This window comes from Ammospiza caudacuta, chromosome 19 (genome assembly GCF_027887145.1).
Source record: "Ammospiza caudacuta isolate bAmmCau1 chromosome 19, bAmmCau1.pri, whole genome shotgun sequence".
In the NCBI taxonomy this organism is placed as follows: Eukaryota; Metazoa; Chordata; class Aves; order Passeriformes; family Passerellidae; genus Ammospiza; species Ammospiza caudacuta.
The window spans coordinates 5,488,725-5,503,913 of NC_080611.1; the positions used below are offsets into that span (position 1 = coordinate 5,488,725).

At 42.4% G+C, this 15,189-nt stretch overlaps 1 protein-coding gene across 1 annotated transcript in view; it reads left to right on the forward strand.

Moving 5' to 3' along the window:
• Nucleotides 1-1,074: 1,074 nt before the first annotated feature.
• Nucleotides 1,075-15,189, forward strand: part of FOXK2 (forkhead box K2) — a 45,434-nt gene continuing 31,319 nt past the window's right edge. The window contains exon 1 of the mRNA XM_058817344.1: nucleotides 1,075-1,562. Coding sequence (XP_058673327.1) covers nucleotides 1,075-1,562 — 488 coding nt within the window. The remainder of the gene's footprint in view (nucleotides 1,563-15,189) is intronic.

Here is a 15,189-nt window from a genome sequence, read left to right on the forward strand (position 1 = left end):
GAGCTTCAGTACTGTAAAAACCCCAAACAACACAACCCTTTTCTCAACACACCATGGTGAGTTTATGGAGCTGTTACCGTGACACCTTTGCAGTGCATATGTTGGTAAATAAGCATGAATACATTTTAGCACTCTCTTCACAGTTTATAGCCAAACGTGTTTAACTGTTTACTTTTCAGTTTTGACAGTGCCTCGTCCCTGGAACAATGAGTATTTGGATCAGGTATGATATTTTCATTGCAGATGCTGTATTTGTTGAACTCTGTAAAATTAATGCCATCTTTTTTGGTAGCCTGTGCCATTTTCAAGTGAAAGCCATGCTGTGGGTTCTCACTGAGTGTTTCCATGCTGTGACCTGTGCAGTGACACCCAGCACTCGGTGTCTGGTGCTGTGTCAGGTCACTCCCTCCTTATGCCCGGGTTCCTCTGAGGAAACTGGGGCTGAGCCGAGCTGTGTGCACAGACACAGCCTGCCCTACCTGGAACTGGACGTTTGAAACACTCTGCTGATTTTCCATGGATGTTACAAAACTATGACAAAGTGGCATTACCTTTAGGTTTAACATCACCCTCACAAGGCTGTCAGATCAAACTTTAGTTATATTTTTATCATTTGTTAATAATATGGTATTTTGAGGTTCAATTTGAGCATTTACCCAGCCCTCTCCTAGTGGTTCTTGCTCACCCTCTAGCACTATTCGTCTGTTTCTATTTATTCCATTTTCCATTCTTCCCCCTTTCCCCTCACGCCCGGTGCCGTTGCTGAGGGCGCTGCTTGCGGACGGCAGGTGCGGGGCCCGGCTCCCCGCCGGAGGCTGCAGGTGGCCGAGAGGGAGGGCAGGGGGTGCGGAGGCCGGCAGGGGCGGCTGTCCCGGAGCCGGCTCCGTCCCTCCCCTCCCGTCCCTCTCCTCCCCTCACGGCCGGCGGGCGGGAGGTGCCGCCGGGCCGGCTCCGCCCCGCTCCCCGCGCGCGGCTCCGCTCCGCGTTTTCCGGGCCGCGCCCCTGCGCTCGTGCGCCGACACTCGGACGTGCGGGGCCGGCGCCGCTCGCCATTGGCCGCGCCGCCGTAGCCCCATGGGCGTGCGGGCCGCGCATTGGCCCCGCGCGCTGTCAATCAGCGCGTGGCTGCGTCAGGGCCGGGTGCGCGGCCCCGTTCCCTGCTGTGTGCGGGGCCGGCGCGGGGCCGGTGCGGGCGGGGCCGCGCCTCGCTCGTCCCTCGCTAAGATGGCGGCGGCGGCGGCGGCCGTGGCGCGGCTCGAGGGCCGGGAGTTCGAGTACCTCATGAAGAAGCGCTCGGTGACCATCGGCCGCAACTCGTCGCAGGGCTCGGTGGACGTGAGCATGGGCCACTCCAGCTTCATCTCCCGCCGCCACCTCGAGATCTTCACCGCCGCGCCCCCGCCGCCGCCGGCCGGCGCGGACGGGCCGCCGCCCCCGCCGCAGGGAGACCCGGCGGGAGGAGCGGGGGGCGACTTCTACCTGCGCTGCCTCGGCAAGAACGGCGTGTTCGTGGACGGCGTGTTCCAGCGGCGCGGGGCGCCGCCGCTGCAGCTGCCGCGAGTGTGAGTACGCGGGGCCGGCGCTGCGGGGCCCGCCGGAGGCCGCGGGTGCACATGGCGTGTGACAGGCGAGAGCGGCCCCGTCCTGCCCGCGCCTCCGCCGGCACCGCCCGGCGCCGCCGCCGTGCCCTCCGCCGTGTCCTTCCCCCGCACCGAGCGGCTGGAGCGGCCCCGGGCTGGCCAACCGAGCCGGGGACAGCCCGAGCGCTGCTTGTCGGTGTCAGGGGAGCCGGCTGGGCGGTTCTGCACGGCCCCGGGCTGGCCAACAGAACCGGGGACAGCCCGAGCGCTGCTGGGAACCGGCCGGGCGGTTCTGCACGGCCCCGGGCAGGCTGGGGGAGTCCTGCAGCCCCCTCGGTGCTTTGGCACACCCGGGGGTTGTTCTGGTTTTGGTGATAGTTTCTGCTGCTTTGCCTGATTTGAGCATTTATTCTGATGGGTAAACTGAATCATCCACGTGAAATGCTTCTGCTGGCCTTAGCGTTTTCAAATGTTTTCGTTACGTGACAGCAAATGTATTAGGAGGTTTTAAACGGTAATACATTCCTTTGCCATTAGCAAACATTAACTGTCTGTGCAAAATGATTTTGTAGGGCAATACGTGAGGCCTGCCCCCGACATTTAAGGCTGTGTTGAACTGTAAATAAGTGATCTGTGCTCTGAGGAGTCACATGTAGGAAAAGTGAAAGTGTTTTGGTTTAGTGTATTTTAGCTTCCTTGACTAAGAAATAGCTCAGACGTTACGAGTGCTGTGCCTTTATAAAGCACATGCCATCAGTGACACAGCCTTAATGCCCTGTGAGCTTTTAAACTGTGTTCAGGATATTGATGGTGTGTATTTTCTGCTCTGTCGGCCTAATGTTAGTTTTGTCACCTGGTTTCTCTGTGAAAATCAAATTGTCTTACCTTGCTGCTTTCTAGGAAATGCTCATTCTGAAGGGCTTTAACAGTGCCAGCGTGTAGTCCTGGATATACTTGGAGGACTTGTTTGACCTTTAACTGTCAGTTCTATTTTTGCTTTCTGCTTTTAATATTAATAATTATTTGGCATGTGGTTAATCTGTATTTTAATCTAACGCCTTTATGAAGTGTAGATCAAATACTTTTTTCTTTATAAGCACTGCAGTATAATCTACTATTTGTAAGCACAATTGTGCATGGTCTGTGTTGATTTCAAACAGTCTAGAATTAGTTGCAGTAATTGAGTCAGTAACATTCTTTTAAATGTTACCTGAGGAAACATTTTAAAGGGGAAAAAATAAGTACTTCTTCATGCTGTCCACTGATTTGTAATTTATTCTAGTTCTTTCCATCAGTGTTGCTTTTCAAGTGGAAAGGAGATTCAGAAGGATTTTTTGTCTCACTTTTTAATTGAATGATGAAAAGTTGTGTGTAGTTAAAATTTCTTCGCCGGTGCACGTGGGTGGTGGTGCAGGAGCTGGCGTTTGCTGTGTTCAGAGGTGACACCGTTCCTTGGGCTGTGCACACGCAGTTCCCAGAGCTGCTGGAAGTGGTTCTCTCCTGCTTACAAACTGGAGCTGTGGGCCAGTAAATAAAAGGTGCCCTTGGCCAGGAGCTGGAGCCACCATGGAGGGGTGAGCATCACCTTGGAGGGCAGGACGAGCCTGCAGCCCCAGAGTTACTCTGGTGATGAACAGCAACTGCTACTTTGTTGCTTTATTAAAAACAAACCTGTTTCTACAACACGGGTCTTACTGGGGATGAATGGGGAAATAGTAGTTTCATTATTTGCAAAGCTGTTTTTTTTGAACAGAAGTCTTCAGGCAAATTCAAGATACTCTCTCCTTTTAGGAAGTCCTTATTTGCTTGCTGATGACTAATATTGTTTGTAGTCCTGTTCTTGAGTTTTGTTGTAGATTTAACTGATCACACTGAAGGTGGTCTCCTGGATTTTAAGAGTCAAACTTGCTTCAGTATAATGTAAACATTAATTAATGGTTGAAGTGTGATGGGAAAGAAAGTAGTTTTGGTGTGAGCTCAAGATTGATGATTGCCAGCCTCCAGCTCAAGTAATCACCAGATCTATTTTTGTTGTTCTTTAATCCTTCTCTGTTGCCAGTAATAAATATGCTTTGCCTATGACTTCACAATCATCAGAAATTTTAATGGCAGGTGAAGTTCAAAAAATTCAGGGTGGCCTGTTCCTTCTGTTTAAGTGATGCTGGAGACCAAGAATGGGGGGTCCATCTCTGTTTTGTCTGATTATTAATGACTTACAAAGGTGCCCAGTGCAATACTCTTACAGACTTTAAATCTCTTATTTGCTTGTCACTAATAATTGTACATAGTTCCAGTGTCCTTGGCCTTTTTTTGTTTCAGCACAGTGTTTAAATTTGACTGCATTAATAATGTACTGAACTCCTTGTTTTTGGAAGGAAAAAACAGAAATGCACCTTGGTAGTCTCCTGCAAAACACACATTTTAAACATCTGGGGAAATTAAATTATTAATGTTAGAGTATACACTTACCTGTAATAAAGGCATCTTTTTTCTGCAGATAGAAATGTCATGAAACATGGAATTACTGTGCCTTAAGATAAATGTTCTGGTTGCTATTTTTAATGCCTCCCTGGAAGCCTCACTGGCAATTCAAATGTTGAAGTTATCAAGCAGGAGGTAATAGCAGTGGGAAGTGTGTTTTTGTTTTTGCAGTTCTTGACAGACTCCCGTCCCTCCTTGTGTATGTACAAACCAGCTGTCATCTTGTGAGATGAATCAAGTGGGGGTGGGGAGAAAAAAGCCATTTTTGAGTGTGTCCAGCAAGGAGCTCTCCTGTCAATGTCATGGCTCACATGGGATGAAAGAGGTTGCAGAGGCTCCTGCTCAAGACACTCAGATCAAAACAAGAAATTCATATTTCTACAGCCACCTTTGAGATGCACAGACTGTCCCTCTCCATTCCTAAAATTCATGGTTTTTAATTGCTTTCATTTGCTGCCTGTGGAATTTCCTTGCCTTGACTGAAAGCATTGTTTGGATATATTGCTAGGTAAATCATAACATCAATATTTGCTTTTGAGGTGCTTGGCTGGAAAAACACCTTTTGTGCTGGGCAGAGCAGTGGTTGTTGTCAGAGCTGTTGTGTTCAGCTTTTGCAGAGGCAGGATTCCAGCCAGATGTAACTGATACAGCTGGAAAAACAGACAGACTTCTGGGTACAGCTTTGCTCTGAAGGAGTGCTTTTGTTTTGGTTTGATTTTTGGGTTTCTGGGATGTGCTTTGTGCATTTGAATTCACAGGACTCAGGACATCTTGGACTCATTGTTCTGAGGCAGTCTTACTCATTTTGACAAACCCATAGATTTTGTATTTTAGTCATTTCTTTTGGTTTTGCTTTTGTGGAGGTAATTTCTGATTCGTAAACAAGATGCCATGAACATAGGAGCAGCATTTTTAATTCACATCACAGATGCATTTAGTCCATGACCTGCCTTAGGAGTGGTCAGTAGCAGATGCCCAGGAAGGAACACAAAAATGGATTAATACAAATGATTATGTTTCACTTGCTTATTCTTTTGGATTTAAAGTCAGGGTTCAATTCTTTTTGAGTTAAAATAATTTACTGTTTGCATTTTTCCCTCTCTGATTTTAGTAGTTGAGTTTGGGTAAACCTCCTCTATCCACCGTGTCTTTGGATAGTGAATTCTGCAAAGTAATTGGAGCCCATGTTGGGAAAAATACCTCTTTTTGCTGAGTTTTTGGAACCTGATGCCTGGTAATTTCATTTGATCCAACTGAAGCTCTTTTATAGTAAGAGACAGTAAATAACTCTCCCATTCTGTCATTCATTCTGCAGACTTCTTTACATTGCTGAGTGTGGGTGCCCTTACAGTAAATGACATCAAATACGTTTTACTTGAGCTTAACATTTACTGACTAATCCTAAATTAAGCCTGTAGCTAAAAAATAAAATTTAATTGGTTTGTATTCCTTTGATTTTCCTCCTGGTAATACAGAGGGCTGAATCAATAATTTTAGCTTGGTGTTGTAATCTGGAGCTACAAGCTGGGGTTATTGCTGCCTTTCAGCAGGAGAGGTTCTCCTGCTGATGAAATCTGGTCCATTCTGAACAAGGATCAAGTATATCTATTCCCTGAGTCAATTCTTTGGAAAAGTTTATTATGTTCAGTGTTACCTGCTCAGGAAACAGATTGTAAAGAGCCTCAAATACATCAGTGCACTTTTTTCTGTGTATCTAATTGCACTTACTTAAGTTGTGTGCAAAGCTGTGATGTCTGTGTGGTTGGAGCTGTGACTGTGCATGTGCTCCATGGAAATTTCTCACTGGAAACATCTGTGGTTTGGCTTAACATGTCACCTGGAGGTGAAAGGATCATGACATTTCCTTGGGTAGTGTTCCATGGTAGCTGAGGAAGAACATTCACTGCTTGGGTTTGGGTTATGATTTATGTTCTAAAGGTTTTCTTAGGAATAAACAGATCCTTTGAGCAACCAGGCAAAACACATGCTTCAAGGAATTGGTGTTAATCTATCTTGCAGTGCTGTAAGTCCCTCAGCCATGGGGCACCTGCTTTTTCCCTGCCCTGACACCACTTTTGACAGAGGCAGCCCCTCAGGGTGACAGCTGCCTGAGAGCTGGGGAGACCTTGGGACTGATTTGTGTTCAGGGGTGTGTTTGGAGCCTCACACCAGCTAAAAAACTATCAATTACAGATAAAACTATCAATTACAGATAAAACTATCAATTACAGATAAAACTATCAATTACAAATTACCTCAGAACATGCATTGCTTGGGTTTGACTTATGGTTTATGTTCTAAAGGTTTTCTTATGAATAAACAGGTAGATACTTTGAGCAATCAAAAAAACACATGCTTCAAGGAATTGGTGTTGATATATTTTGCAGTCTGTACTGCCAGAGTGCTGTAAGTCCCTCAGGCCATGGGGCACCTGCTTTTTCCCTGCCCTGACACCACTTTTGACAGAGGCAGCCCCTCAGGGTGACAGCTGCCTGAGAGCTGGGGAGACCTTGGGACTGATTTGTGTCCAGGGGTGTGTTTGGAGCCTCACACCAGCTAAAAAACTATCAATTACAGATAAAACTATCAATTACAAATAAAACTATTAATTACAAATTACCTCAGAGCATAAAACTAAGGAACATTGGACTTGGCTGTGACTTGACAGACTGAGACTCCAGAAACTTTTATTTACTGGTCCTGTGCCATAGTGACTAATAATGTCAGCAGGGCTGTGTTTATAGGTGGGTTTTTGGTTACTTTAAAGTAGGATTTGCAAATGTCAAGCTCAGTAGAAGCAGTGTTCTCAGTTTAGCAGATCTGACTGAAGAGGAGTGTAGGAGGAAGGTAGAGCACATATGATTTGAAATGAAAAGAGAGATGAGCGGGAAGTTTCTATAGTAATAATTTGTGTTACAGTTGTTTCTGTCATCTCTCTCTTTTTTCATATTTGCCTCTAAGTTACACCTTCTGAGTTAATTTTTTATTTTATTAATAAAGCAGTGTTGCAAAATGTCAGACACCAATCAGGTAATTAAGGTAAAGCTTAAACAGTTTATATTTGGATTAATTTGCACTCCATATGCTTTTTCAGTTGGTATGATTGATATGTATATGAAACATCCTTACCCAATTCTACTGATGCTACAAATGTTCTTACATCTGTAGGAAGTAGATTTTTTGTGTAATTCTATGAAATACTACAAACTTTATAGTCTGTAAATTTCCTGTAAATTTCTATGACAGAAGCAAGATTAGTGTCATTTTGGTTTAAAGGTGCAAAGTCAGTGTTAAAACTGTCTGCTCCAAGAATCTGCAATTAAAAGAGTTTTGAGATTTTTATTTCAGTTAATAATGAGGTTGGAGAGATGCAAATTAAATAATTCTTTGCATTGATTAAATCAAAATACCAAGGTGCCATGTTTGAGTAGGATGATACACTTAATCAATAGCAAAAGTAGTAAGTTAAATGAACTAATAAAGAAAATAAGTTAATCTTTCACCCTCTCTTTTCAAAATAAATGTGTGTTATTAATTTGCTTATAATTAGGTAAGGACACTTACAAATAATTATTCTTTCATGAAAGGAGATGTGTTTTAGAGAATAATCTTGCTGTGGAGGAGTTCTGCTGCTGTTGGGTTTTTCTTTTAATTTTTTTCAGCATGTGCAATTGTAATGGACAAAGCAGAAGGTTATTTACAGTCATGCCTGAGCCATTCAAAATAAGATGATGCTTCTCATTTGCTGCATTTTTTAGTAAATGCAGTAACTCTTGAAGACATCTCAAGTCACATTAACTTATATAAAATTTAAAAATACAGGGAAAAATATCATTTCAAAGAGAACCATGTATTTGTCATGTGGTGTGAGGCCATGGCTTTTGCAGTTGGGACTCTCACAACAGTTCACTAATAAGCTGCTGTCTGTGCTGAAATCCTGGGAAGGTGGTGGCTTTATCTGCTGCCTTGCTTGTTTTCATGATAAAAAGTTGATGTGTAGTGACATTTGTTTCCTGCGACTTCCTGCCTTTAAGGAGTTTTTTGACCTAGATAAAGCAGTCAGAGGGGAGGAACCATATTTATTCTGCAACTATTCCACTTTGGATGGTACAGGAAATAAATGTTCCCTTCTCCAGTTAAGATTCCCTCACTGAAGGGAGCTGAGGCTTCAGTGAGTTACAGAGCTGGTGCAAATTTTTTGACACATCATCTTTTGTAGGGCAGGAGAAGGTCTGTGCATGGTTGGAGTTTGTTTTTTCACAGTTGTGGGTGTTTGTTTGTGTGATTCTCCGGCAGCCCTGCACGTGCTGCTCTGTCCTCTCAGGTACTGCCAAGCAGAACCTTGGACAAAGCAGGGTCTGTGTGTGCTGGAAGGAAAAAAAAATTAAGTATTCAAAACTTTAGAGTGTCTTAATAAATATTAATATGAACACACCACCTTTGTGTTTTTCCATGTGCAGCAAATGAAATGAAAACCATGAGGAGATTGGCAAACAATTCTGTCCATGCTGATCCAAACATTCCTGTTGACCTCAGCAAGGAAGCTCCTGTGGACAAGGATGTGCAGGGAATGGAGAGTTTGGAGAGCCAGAGCAGTAAAGTAAAAATGCCAGAGTCCTGTCATTATCAGGGTGTTATGAAGTGGAACAAAATTAGTATAAAGTTGACTGGAATTAATTTTAATTCATTGCTGGTTTAAGGCTTAACTTTAAGAATTACAGAAGGAAGCTCCAGCCAAAGCCTGGCTGAAGGCAGGAGTGACCTCAGTGTTGGATCAGAGTGCTCAGCACCTTGTCCACGTGGGCTCTCTGGGGATAGCTGGAACTAGATAAAGTGCTTCAGGTAACTACAATCCCATCTTGAAAAAAAATGTCTGCTGTATTCCCAACAGCAGAACTTATGGAATGCACAGGGTGGTGGGAATAATGTGATGCACAGGGTTAGAATAATGTGATGTACAGGGTTAGGGTAATGTGCAGCTTAGTGCCAAATCATGAGTAGAAATACCTAAGCACTACTGCATTTTTTGTGGTGATCTGGAGTGAATGCAGTTACTGATAAATATTTAATACACAGGCTGGTTAGAATAATGTGCAGCTTAGTGCTAAATCATGAGTAGAAATACCTGAGCACTACTGGATTTTTTGTGGTGATCTGGCACAAATGCAATTACTGATAAATATTTACAGTGTTGTAAACATTGTCCTCACAAATAATGAGGACAAAAAAATAGAATGACTCAATTTAATAAACCCCAGAACTATGACATCTGGAAAAGTACAGAGGGCAGAGCTATAGGGTGGGAAACTGTTCTGAAAATTAGCAATAGAGTGAAAGCCATGACTGCAGAGGGATCATGAGATGCTGCTCTCAGATGATGTGTCCAGGCACTGATGTGATGACTCTGTGGAAATTGGGGAGTGGCAGCTGCTGCTGCAGCTTCAATCATTCTGGAATCAAATCTGTGGTAAAGGATCTTGCAAAGGATTTCAGTGCAGGGTTGCTAAAAGGAATTGAAGGCTGGAAGAAGTCCCAAAGAGTGGGGGACAAGAGGGGTTCAGTATGTTTGTTTATTCAGAAGGACTGTGGGGTGCCTGGGTCGGTGTTTATGGGGCTGAATGAGAGAACTAAAGGCTCTCTAAGGGTCACACACAGGTGTGAAAGCACAGGCTGTCAACTAAATTGTCAAGGTTTGAATGAAGCTGTGTTGCTTTCAAGAGTGCTGGGATATCTATCTCACCATCTTCCTCTGATAAATATATCAAAACCAACCATTTATACATATAAATATATAAAATTAAATATAAATATATACATTTTTATATAAATATATCAAAAATAAGCCCCAGTGCAGAGCATGGTGACATGTCATGGTTTACCTTACAAGAGGTAAAGCTGAACCTTCTTTACTTCCTCTGCAAATTTTTTTTAATAAACTGTCATGGGGTTTGATACCATTTGATTGTATGTTTTAACAGAGTCAATATTTGTCTTGGCTTGAAATTAAAATTACTTCTAAGCATCAAACATCCAGTTGCATATTTGTTTATTTCCAATTGCCAGTAGTGTTCTCACACTGATGTTGTTGCTTTTGTTCACTGTGTCATACTCTTCATATTGGAGGACACTGTACAGTTTCAGAGATAATTTTTGTGTAATATAAAGTGATTCTGTGAAAAGTTTTGTTCTTTGAGTGAGTCTTAGATACAGCTCAATATGAGACAATTTTTGTATAATATAAAGTGATTCTGTGAAAGTTTTTGTTCTTTGAGTAAGTCTTAGATACAGCTCATGGGCTATAAGCCACTTAATTCTTGTCTTGATAAGAAATCAGGCTAATGTATAATGGAAAAGGTCTTTACATCTTGTAGTGAATTTGAATTCAAGTTTTTTTGATTACTTAAATGAAGATTAAATGTATGGTTCTGCTTCAGAAAGTGTGGATGATATCATTTATTGATAGAAGTTCTTTTTAAATTCTGAATTTCACTGATGTGTTCCAATATGGGAGCAGGTATTTTGCCTGCCCTTTTCCTTCTTGGCTTCCTTTTTTCCCTGTCACAGCTGGGAAAAAGTAATTTAATTTCCTTTGAAACATCAATTTCCTCAAAAAGCTGTAGCTGAAATGTTGGTGCTTAGCACAATGTACAATACATGTTTTACTACTGTAAGGTAAAAGTCTGATTGTTTATGAGATATAAACACAGTTAGCTTTTGTTTGTTTGTTTTAATGTTCTCTTTGTTGTTTTTAGAACTGAGAATACAGGAAAAAATTTATTTATCACTTTGTGTTGTCCTCTGGACATATTTGGGTGTTCTAGGCAGAATATAACTTGAGCAAGCAAGGCCTAGACATGTAGTTTATACACTTCTGTAGTATTATACATATAATATATATGATATATAATATATATAATATGCAATATATAGTATATAATATATAGTATAAAATATAACATAAAATATAAAAATATAATACATATGCAGTGCAATTATATATACACACAATACAATTACATCTACAATTATATATAATTGTATATTATGCAGATATATATATTATTGTATATATTTCTGTTGCTTACAACCAGTGCAGTAAACACGCAAGGGGATAGTTGAGAAGGATAAATGACAGAAACTGGCTCTTACAGAAAAGAATTTCCCTCCTTGGGTGATTCTGCAATCTTCTGACCTTTCTAGGCAGGTGAATGCCTGCAGAGCATGGAAGGGGACAGAGAAATAAGATGTTAAAATGAGTAAGGCTTAGAGAAGAGAAGGGTGAATTTATTCGCATGAAATTCTCTGTGGGGATAAGTTTATATTTGAATCAGAGGAAACTGGTTATTTAAGTAAGTAAAAATCATGGCAAAGAGGATAAATGCTCTCAGTGGGGTTGTTGGGGCTGCCACAACAGGGCCAGGAGTTGGAGTCTGATCTGTGTGGGTCCCTTCCAGCTCAGGATGTTCTGTGATTGATTTTAGCATCACACCCCACAGAGATGAGAAAAATGGGAGAGGGGAATTCGGTTTCTACATGGGAGAGATGAGGACACAGATCAAGGTGTTTTGCTTTAGAACATGGGCAGAATATTCTGGGGTTTGTAGTTGTGTGAAGAGAACTGGAAGGATGAACTGGGAGTCTTGAGGAAAGATGGAAGATTAAGACATCGCAAGTTTAAGGGCTGAGCCTGAGAGGCAATGCAGTTGTTATTAGAAATATAATCATTAACCTAATGTAGTGTAAGGAGTCTCAGATTTGGGTGTTTCATTGGGGAAATGTCATTCAGAAGGATCTGGGCTCTCACATTTTGGTAAATTGAGCTGTGCTTTGAGCATCTGAGCTAATCCAAGGTTTCACTGCTGCTGCAGGGGAGCTCAGGAGGGAAGGTTCTGTTTTCTGCAGTGCTCCTGGTGCAGCTTGGGCTGCCCTTGGTGCTCATCAGATGTTCAGATGCTGCTGCTCTCTGCTTTTTTTGCTATTTTTGGGTGCTTTGCTGTTGCACTGAAGTGGCTCACACAGAGGTCTGGTAGGCACTGGAGTACATGGTGGGCCTGCACAGACTTTGGGCAGCACTCAGCTGGCTGGGACTTGTGGAATTGTACAGTAAGGAGTTGCATTTATAGGAGCTGTTTGTGCTATATGAAATAAAAATGGAAAGGAAAAGAAAGATTTGAAACAGTGAAAGACCAAAACTAATTTTGGTGTATTAAAAAAGCACCTGTAATGTAATGTAAAAATCTTTCAATCCTAGAAGTTCTTGTGACAGCATGCCTTTTGGTAAAGGAGTATGTTAAATTAAAAAAAAAAATTAAAAGGTTAACCTTAAGTAGACAGGATGCTGACATAATTGATGGTATCATACCTTTGGTTAATCTGTGCTTCCTGGCTCTCTGTTTTTATCTCTCTGTAAAAGTGAACACACAGAGAAAACATGAAGAAAAAGGGGGTATGGGTTCCTTGGCTGTGGATCATCTCATAGCAGGGGACAGAGTTAATGTGTGCTCTGCATTCCATGTATTGAATCAGCCTGGCTCCTGCCTAAATCCAGGCTTTGCTCCACTGGTCACCAGTCCAGTTGCTGGTGTATTGTGCAGTAGTGGAGTTATAAGCTCTAGGGAAAGTTGCACATAAAGGATACAGTGCAGGTAAAGTGTATTTTAAAACATTTTATGTGTGGTTTTTGTTTGTAGTGTGTGTGGGTCCCAAAAAAAGCCCTTTTATCTCCAAGACTTCTCTACCTGTAAGGCAGGCAGGTGAGTGATTGGAGTTTGTGCAGCATTCTGTGTGGACTGCCTGAAAGGAAAGCATTATTTTGAAGATAATTGTAAAAACTTGACTGACTTTTACATGTCTTCATGGCAGGGGCTACATGTATGGGATGGTGCTTTCTCAGGAAATACATAAATGTGCTGAAGTTGACAATTCAGGTAGCTCCCATGTGATTTGGTTTTCCTGTGGTGTCTTTTGAGGGCCTCAGCTTGATAGTTCGTAGAAACATCTCAAACAAAGGTGTGATTTGGAGAGAGCTTTTGCTTCAAATGCAGGACAGCAAATCCAGAGTGCCATCAAAGGGAAAATCATAATAATTCAGTGGAGTTGATCCAAACTACTGGGGTAGGAGGCTTGGAAGTATCTGTGCATGGGATTCCTGCCCTGATGGAACTGACAGCTCACCTTCACTCTGAGCCCTCCCAGGGATGCGGAGGTGCAGCATTTCAGGAAAAACATCCTTGCAGGAGGAGCAGATGGTAACAAATACCAGCCTTCCTCTCTGTGCAGTGTTTGGGGGGCTTGGATGCTGACAGAGGTTGGTAGGAGTGAGTTCCTTAAATGATCATCAGTCAAAGCCCTGTTTATCACTTGCACAGATGAAAGCAGTAAATAATGCATTAGGCAAAGAGGTGTTCAAGGAAGTGAGTTGTTTTCTTTCCTTGGGTGTGGGGGTGTGCTGGGTGTGCCTGGGTTAGGCTCAGATAAGGGTCTGGAGGTGTTTCTGTCTGATCTCCCTGGCATGATCAGCACTCAGTACACTTATTTTGGAGAAACCAGCCAAAGCACTTGTGTGGTGTGACCCAGGAGGTTTTTTTGTTAGGTAGAGGGGCTTGGTGGTTTGGTCCTCTCTGTCCTTTCATATTACTGAACATTTTTGCCTTGAGTAGCATTAGGGGCTGCAAGGCAAACACTGACTTTGTGTTCAAATGCTATGAAAATCCTGCTTTGGAGAGGATGCAATCATTCTGAACTTTATTAAAATGACTAGATTGGGTGGTAAGATTCTCATAGAATGATGAAATGCATTCTCATGCAGCCCTACTCTCAATGACACCACCAAGATCCTGGCAGCACTTCTGCAGCTGCACCAGGGTGGAAGAGCAAATGCAGCAGTTTGAGGTGGTTCCCCTGTGCTGGGAATGCAGGTTCTGAAATGAATGCAGGGCTGATGTCTCAGTGTAGGGTGGGCTCTACAGTTTGTGGTTGGGTACAGAATTATTCAGCTTTCTAGATATTGATAATTAACACAGACATTTAGGACCTGGAAACCACAGTGTTTCAGTTAAAATGTCCACGTGACGGGCACAGGAAAGAGATGCAATAGGTAAAAACCACAGGAGAACTTCAGTTGTTTGTTTATCCTCTTAAATTGAAATTCAAGCCTTTGTTTTTAAAACCTTTTCCTGGTATTGGTCAGCCCATAAAGCTGAGAAATGCAACTAGTCTATGAATATTCACCCTTTCTGTAACAAAACGTCATTGGAACTGAGATTCTGCCAGAAGTCTGTTAGAACTTTAAAAAATATTCTGTTTTCTTTATTTTTTCCTTTGTTTTCTTTTTTGAGATTTTTTGTAGCCTAAGATACTGTTTTCTTATATAGTAATTTTTCCTTAAATACATCACAGTATATCGGGAATATTACCTCAGAAAAAATTGACACTAATTGTTAAACATTCAGAAGATAAAATTAAAAACCTCATTCACAGCTGGGAGGAGAGCTCAGATCCTTCCACCTTTCCGTGTTTAAACACACAAGGTAAATTCAAAGCAACTCCTGATGAAGATTTGAAAGTTCCTTCATGAATTTTGGCCTGTTGTGAATGGCTTTTGCTGTCTCCTGCAGTGCAGGCAGCCAGAGCACTCAGTGCCAGCACACCCTTGTACACAGATGTTGACTTTGCTGTCAGTAGTGAAATAGCCCTGCTTGTTTTATGGGGTGGTTATTCTGAGGTTGGAAGATTGTTGAGCCTGGAAGAGATCACTAACCCCAGCTTGCTACTTAGCTATAAATAAGTTTGGTCTGCTGTGGACTAGTAAGTACTCAGGATTCTTACGTGAGGTTGTTCACTCTTATCAGGGCTATCAGCAAACTGGGTGGTTTGAAGCCTTTAAAGCAAAAAAGCATGCAGGCCTTGCAAAAGAGTCAAAGAAGCTTCTGAATATAAATAATTCAACCCTCAGCCAGAAGGATAAAATAAAAATCTGTAGAAGTTTTAAGTTTATGGATAGTGTTTTTAAGTTATTTTGGTTTAATAGTAGCTGAAGGAAAGATTATTTGTATTTGTCTGTGTGTGTTCTTTGAGTTAGCTGCAGTGTTGCTGAAAAGTGTGCCATAAAATAATTGAGCTTCATCTG